Genomic DNA, 7496 nt, shown 5'->3' with positions numbered 1-7496 from the left:
TCCAATTTTTAAAAAATTGGAAAAAAAATTAATGAAGAAAATGTTAAATAATCAACATTTTTCTGTTTGGTTATTGAGAAAATGAGAAAAAACAAAATAAAGAATATGTAGCTGATCGGGTAATAAAATTTTATGTTACACGTTAACATTTAGTTTTTCTTAATTTCTACTCATTAAAATAATTTCATTCTCAATAAAAAAAATAAAATTATGAAAGAACTTATTTGTTTTTTCCTAATTTCACAAAACTGTTAATTCAAAGTAAAAAATAATAATTTTGGAAGTAGAAAGGTCGCTCATTTTGTTCTATTTCTTAATTTTGCATCCTCCCAGAGAGGAAAATGTCTTTCCACTTGCCTTTTCTTTCCATTTCTGTTCCTTCTGAACACATGAATTTTAACTTTCAAAATTGAAAATTTGTGTATTCAAAAGAAATCAGTAAAATTTTCTACTAAATTTTATTCAAACCTGCATGACACATCATATGATCCCACATAATGTTTACAATATTATCCCAAACGCCGAGGTTAAAAGTAATGCCCCAAAATCGATTCCCCACTTTTGTATCTGTTTTGAAAATTACTTAATAACAATTTCCTTGTGGACGTCAGCCAAAAATAGTTAAGAAGAAGGGGGGAAAAAACACCCCTGGACTTTTATTTACAGAAGAAGAGCATAATAGTTACATATACTATGCTAAATCCAAGACGTTCTTCTACCTTTAAAACCCCAACAGAAGCCAAGACTATTACAAAAGTTAGGAAACTAAATCTTAAAAATGATGTCAGTAAAACATAATGGGATTAATCATCTGGTCCAAAAAAAAATACCAAAAGGTCAGCTTGTTGCCCTGCTGCAACCAAGAAGCTTATCCCCCCGTGGATGGAAGCACCAGCCATTTGATCTGATCTAAATTTATCCGCATTTCAGCCACAGGGTTGTGAGAGCAAGCCAGTCCAGAGTACAAGGACCCGGCGCCACCAACCGTATCGCACCCCAGGTGCGATCGACCCCACCAAAAGGCAAACCCGAATTGGCAGCCAACTCAATCATTCAAACCAGCCAAGCAATATATATAAAAGGTGAAGTAACCCACTTTTCTTTTGTCAAATGAATTCTAACCACCAGCTCTGTAATCGCGCCACCATTTTTTTGATAACGAGGGTAAAGGGGTTCTACAAGGACCCACAGCCACCCTCCATAATGCAGATATGTCTCTCAACTTGGGTTCCCTAATGCATGACACTGTTCTACCTTCTTTCAGGGTCAGCACACACGAGCTTCGCAAGAAAAGAAATTAAAGAATAGTATAATCAAGCCAGGAAATCAGAAGCCCGGATCACCAAACTTAGCCAATTGCTGATTCTGATCCAGATTATTGCACCAACACTGAAATGACGCCTGTCATTATCCACTTCGATTATAGTATCTTGATGAGACCAGCAAAGGGCCCCTGAAATGCCCAAAATTTCCTTCTATCATCTACACTGCACACGAGACATGGGACCTGCAGAGGCAGTTATGCTGGAAATATCAACTTTACTCAGCCCATGCAATGGTGGACTTGTAGCATTGTATCGGCAAATGGGGCAGCAAAACAAGGGCGTAGACAGCCAGATGAAATTCAATTCTTTGAAGATTATGCGAAGCCCTTGCGCTGTCAAGCAGGTACTGGTAATCCATAGTTAAGGAAAGACCTGATATGTCCATCCCAGCCTGCAGTCACAATAACCAGACCCCATGCATGGGAAATGTATGTACTCTTGCAGGAAGACTTCAGAAAGTTGTATTGAGATTTGCGCATAGTAGATGGCACAGGCAGTGAGCTTGACGTAGGGAGCTTTTCCTCTGGCCAAGTTGCTGAACCCTTGGGAAAAGACTCCAAGAATTCTTTGTTCAAAGAGAAATGAGCAGGAGAGAACAGAGTATTGGCAGAATTCCCATTTATGAGATTAAATTGGGATTTGCTAGCCGAGTCTCCATATTTCAATCCACACCAAGGTATTGCAACTGATACATTTGTGGAGAAGCGCTCAGAGGATCTAACATTCTTTCCTTGAGAGGGGACAGACTCGTTCTGGGTAGTGCAGTTCCATACATAAACATTTGAATCTTCACATGCTGAGACAATACGCTTCCCATCTGATGTGAGGGATGCAAGTATCTGGTTTCCAGCATTTCGTACACCTAGAGAGAGAGAGAGAGAGAGAGAGAGAGAGAGAGATTAGAACTGAAAATCATATAGCAGGTGTTCAATATCATAAATAAAAGAAAATTCACATTCTAACATTTTGGCCAGTTGGGTTTCACCACTGGAATTCTACAGAAAGAAGATGGATTCTGAAAAAGGTGCATGAGCCATGCTGGCACATTCATTCAATAAATTTATACTAAATATAATGCAGCAAAATTCCTATAAATTCTCCATATTGTTTGTAATGACTTCAGCCGGTAGCTAAGAAATCATGATGTTGGCCATATATAAATATATATAAATTTATATATTAAGACATGGCACACACCCTTGTACTTGCCAATCACACTGTTTCCACAAAGAATTCTGACTTGCGAATCAGCACAAGTGACCATCACTTTGCTCGGGTCTTGTGGGAGAAACTGGAGAGAAAACATGACAAAATGGTAAATCCTATATCTAAAGTGAAAAGAAACAATGGGGGATCAGCAAAGTACCAACCAAAAACAGCAAGGCAAGGCAAGGCAAGGCAGTAAGGGACAGAGACGAATACCTGCAAGCCAGTTATCCTTTTGCAGGTCGATTTCTTTTTACTGTGCAAGCTTATTGGAGCATCCAATTGCATGTGATTATCTGATCGGAGGAAAACACAAACCCATTGGTAAATATAAAGTTGTCTTCATTCACATTCCACATTTAAAGGTTCTATGACATGGCTACAATTTTATAACCAATAAAAGCCAAAAACAATGAAATTGAGCTTGCCATAAAAATAAAAATAAAAGAGTTAGAATAAGGATTTTAGGCTTCTATTGTTCCTAGATGTTAAGTTCATTACAAGCCAGGCCAAGGCTGAAGCTCACAACTCTACATTTGATTTATAAAATGATTATGTCAGTGACATGTACACTCCATTGGTAAATAGAAAGGTGAAAAAACATGACACCTAAGTCTTTTTTTCACAAAAAAAATCATAATACACAAAAAGCCAGCAAACAGAAACAAGAACTTTAGAAAGTCAAGGTCATACTATGCTAAGCAACATAATTCACTTATACCAAAGGTTTAGGATGCAAAAAGGTGGTTTCAACGCTATGCTTACCTGAAACATTATAAAAACGACAATTGCCTGTCATGGAGCCAACAACTCCTCCCTGCATAAACAATAAGAAATCATTTTTACAGATTTACATAAAACTTCTGTACTATATATCTTCAATCAACAAAAACTAAAGAGCAACAAATCACCAAACCTGTCCATCAGGGTGGTAACAGATGGCAGTGACAATTTCTTTAATATCAGCCCAACCAACCACTTGGCAACCATGAGTTCCCCAAATGCGAACTTTTCCGTCTATTGAACCACTGATAAAGTAATTATCATCGACTGGGTTAAACTGGACGCAGGTCACTGTATCACATCATAAAATAAAGAATGTTACATGAGAGATAATTTTTGAAAAAATCAGAGAAAGGGTCTAGATCATGCTCCATTAGAACAATAAACCCACGTTGAGACCCCACTAACCAAAATATAGGTTAGAAAACCACAAACAGTCCAGGACGCACCATAATTATTATGTGAAAATACTTTGAGGCAATGGTTGCATCCCACTTGCCACAGACGAACAGTTTTATCAATTGAAGCTGACAGCAAAAGCTGCACAAAAACAATGATATTGGAAATTCTAATTTGATTCTTCCAAATTTCAGGAAAATAAAGAACTATACAAGCAATCACTTACATTATTCTTTGACCAAGACAGATCCAAGATCTTGCCAACATGCCCATGGAACTCATGTACTGGTTTCTCTTGTATGCGGAAGACCTTCTGGGGTAAAATGACACAAGATGAGTCTGAACTTTTCCTCTGGTTCAATTTACCTTTTTTCTCCTTCTCTACAACAAGTGGTGAAAGCTCGGAAAGTTTATTCACCGTGAAGTATATACAGGATGGATCTATGTCTATGATGTCAAATTCGTTTGATCTTTGGTCCTCCACCACTTGCCATAGGCGAACAATCCCATCTTCACCAGCACTGGCAAGGTATCGACCATCAGGACTGAATTTCATCATCAAAATTGATCCCTCATGGGCCTGAATATCCTGCCCCATATAAAGAGCTGAAAGTTCCTTCATCTGCTTTCCGCTTTGGCGAACCTTAACCCTCTGAGCCCTGGCTCCCCGAATCGAAGCAATGTTAACGGGTCTTAGGCTTCCAGACTCTGCTTGCCCATCCTCAATGCATGGCAAGGAGTGAAATCTACTCAACCACCTCTTCTTAACACCCTTAGTTTTAACTTCACCTGCCGAATTGCTTACCCTCACAATATCTGGCTGCTCAGGCTGGTGAACTGGAGGAGATGACCTGGAACTGTTCTGGAAGTCTTCCCTAGCTGATAGTTGGTCCACACCCACTTGGCATTTGTTCAGCTTACCATCTTGCCTCAGTTCATCAATAGTACACTCTCTCTTGTGATCCAAGTTCCCAGTTCTGCAAACAAATTCCGCCTTCAAAACCAAATCTTTTGATAATTCTGAAGCATCGTTGGACCAGCATGACATTGAAGACTGACTGGAACAAAACCCACCTACAAAATTTGAAGTTCTCAGCACAGCTCCACTGCTTTTCCTAACTCTATCAACCTCTTCTCCTACATAACCATACAAATCTACTGTATTATTCTCTACATTCCTATCTAAGCTCAAACCCATCCGATCTAAAAATTTGCTTCGGCGCTCTTGAATGCTTCCAGGACTTCTTATCCACGCATCATAGCAGAACTGGACGTCACTCGAAGCATAGTCGCTACACACATTAGACGAATCCGAGTTCTCAAGCCAATCAGTACCAGAACTGGACACCGAGAGGACGTCCTCCTGAGCATCAAAGAATCGGAATTCTTTGTCGTCATCACTGAAACTACCCATCATTCCCTGTGTTCAACCTTCCAAGAAAAAATCATTCCCTGAGTTTAACCCATGAAACCTCACGTCCTCAAGAAGCCAACCCTTTTAAGCCCTAGGCAATGTGCTGAATTCCCGTCCAAACAGAGACACCGCACAGATAAAATAAAATACAAACAAAAACACAAAAACCAAGATCAGTTAAACAGAAAATTTATAAAATAAACACAGAATTATAAACTCAAAATCTACTACAACAACAACAACAGCAGCAATAATAAAACTAAACATAATAGATCCAACATGGATCCCAATCCAAACCCATTGAACCTGGTCTACCATACAATGAAAATCCATAATTTAAAATTAAAAATTGTAAAACGCAAAACTGGAAAAAATTATATAAACCCTAGCATTCCCACCAAACCAGCCGTGCCCAACATTTCCAATCATACACAAACCAAAACCCATCGCACACGATAATATGAAGCGATCACATTCAACTCCCATTTAAAAAAAAAACTAAAAAAAAAAAACCCAAAAAATTCACCAGAGCATTATTTGGTAATTAATAAAATCAGCACACAATGAACAAAGATGCTATTTTTCTCAAGGTTCGGGATCTGTGCTCACATGGGCATGTCTGAAAATTTCCTGGAAGGCATCCACCGATCCATGGAGGAGAGTTTCGAGCTGTTTGGACTCTGCTGTGGAGAAGAAGCGGCGAAGAGAAGAGTTAAAACGCGATATACAGAAAACTATTTATATTGAATTGACAAAATAGGTAATGAAAATAATTGTATAGTAATAACAAACCATTTGAACGGGTATATCAGGCAGGAAATTTTTTATAATGCCTTGATATTCGCGAAATCCGTGGCCCAAGAAACGAGATTTCGGGAGTTATAGGTCGTGCGCTCTCTCTCTCTCTCTCTCTCTACATGGCACGAATGGATGAACAGCAAACTACAAGCCGAGGAGGAGCCTTCAATCCACAGAAACGTGAAGGCAAAATTCGAGTACCCTTCTCAATAAATGAATACCCATAAAGGAAAATTGATCAAGAAGGAACGTTACACTCTTTACATGTGATCTATGTGATATTCTCTTTAAATTTTCTATTAAATTTACAAATTTAGAAAGATCCCATTGGCATTTTATAAAATTTTATTGTTATTTTAGATTTATTTTATTGTACATCAAATGATAATTTGATGTTTTAATTTAATTTAATTTTATTAGTGAAAAGGTAAAAGAAGAAAGAATAAATCCATCATGATGTCAAGGAAGTAAAGGGGTAAAGTTGTCATTTAATACTTGAAAAAATAAATATTCAATGCCAATGTAATTTCTTAATATGTGCTTGATTTTTTATATTCAAATTATGATATTTTAAAAAATATTTTAATTTATATTTTAGAAGAAAGTATTGAGTTTTACGACACAAATAGAGGTAAAGTGAGACCTATTAATTTTTTAAGACATTTTTATCCTGACTCGTTATTGAGGATCATACTATCTATTTAGTTGATGCTAAAAACTTATTAGTTATTTCTTATGTCACGCATGAATATGGGGTCCATTACATCTACGGTGGGTCCCATCTCAAGGGATTTTAATAGGTAAGAATAAAGAGCGAGCACAATATAATTATTAAGATTTAAGAGGCATTTACTTGTAAAGTTTTAAACCCTTCTCTTTATATTTTTCGGTTTTATAATTAATATTTTTATGAAGGGAGAGTTAAATGTAATAAATAGCTTTATTCCATTTTTTTTAACATCAATAAATAGGTTGCTTCCTTACCAATATTAATTGTAAACTTTCTTGATTTTTTTCCCTTTTAATAAGTTAATTTCCTTCCAATTTTAAGGAAAAATATTAGTAAAAGTGATACCCTAATAAGATTTTATTATTATGAATGTGTTAGCTTATTAAGGGTTTGTTTGCTTCATCTTTTAAAGGTTGTTCAACGTTCTAGGAGAAAAATCAAATTAGAAATATCGAAAATTTTGAGGAAAAAAAGTTGTTTTTATTTTAGTTTTAGAGTGAAAATTAATTACCCTGATTCCATTTGGCATTAAGATGTCTTGAGTATTGCCTTTTATCCTCTCAAAAAATATTAAAAATTTAAATTTAATCCAATAATAATCCTTAGAAATGATGTATAAGATTACGATTAATATAAAAACGATATTCAAGATAATCCAATTAATACAAAATTATAAATGATATCACACTTTTGATTGTGTTTGGTTATAAAAATTACTTATTCATCATTTCATGCTCCCTCAAATCACCCTAATACAATCACAATCTCTTATAACTAATAGACTAATTAAGATTATGCAAAATTATGTTCCTTTGTAATCCCTAAATGCAAACAATTTTTT

General features: G+C 36.2%; 1 protein-coding gene across 2 annotated transcripts; it reads right to left on the bottom strand.

Moving 5' to 3' along the window:
• Positions 1–621: 621 nt before the first annotated feature.
• LOC131145653 (uncharacterized) lies at positions 622–6063 on the bottom strand. Of its 2 annotated transcripts, XM_058094849.1 has the most exons (9): positions 5920–6063; positions 5737–5810; positions 3940–5230; positions 3764–3854; positions 3448–3605; positions 3297–3348; positions 2748–2827; positions 2523–2616; positions 622–2187 (listed from the first exon to the last, which is right to left on the bottom strand). In XM_058094849.1, exons 3-9 carry the CDS (start codon positions 5128–5130, stop codon positions 1661–1663), a joined length of 2193 nt encoding a protein of 730 aa, XP_057950832.1. In that variant the 5' UTR covers positions 5131–5230; positions 5737–5810; positions 5920–6063; the 3' UTR covers positions 622–1660. The 2 variants fall into 2 exon arrangements, with proteins under 2 accessions (XP_057950832.1, XP_057950831.1); XM_058094848.1 differs by lacking the exon at positions 5920–6063 and having other exon boundaries at positions 5737–5872.
• Between the last annotated feature and the right edge of the window lie 1433 nt (positions 6064–7496).

This window comes from Malania oleifera, chromosome 13 (assembly GCF_029873635.1).
Source record: "Malania oleifera isolate guangnan ecotype guangnan chromosome 13, ASM2987363v1, whole genome shotgun sequence".
Taxonomy (NCBI): Eukaryota; Viridiplantae; Streptophyta; class Magnoliopsida; order Santalales; family Ximeniaceae; genus Malania; species Malania oleifera.
This window is presented reverse-complemented; position numbering and strand designations above follow the sequence as displayed.

Coding starts and splice junctions, on each gene's coding strand:
- LOC131145653 (XM_058094849.1), bottom strand. CDS start 5,130: ATGATGGGTAGTTTCAGTGATGACGACAAAGAATTCCGATTCTTTGAT. Junction 3,349..3,447: donor GTTACCACCCTGATGGACAG/GTTTGGTGATTT, acceptor TTGTTTATGCAG/GGAGGAGTTGTTGGCTCCAT. Junction 2,617..2,747: donor AAAGGATAACTGGCTTGCAG/GTATTCGTCTCT, acceptor TTTTCTCTCCAG/TTTCTCCCACAAGACCCGAG.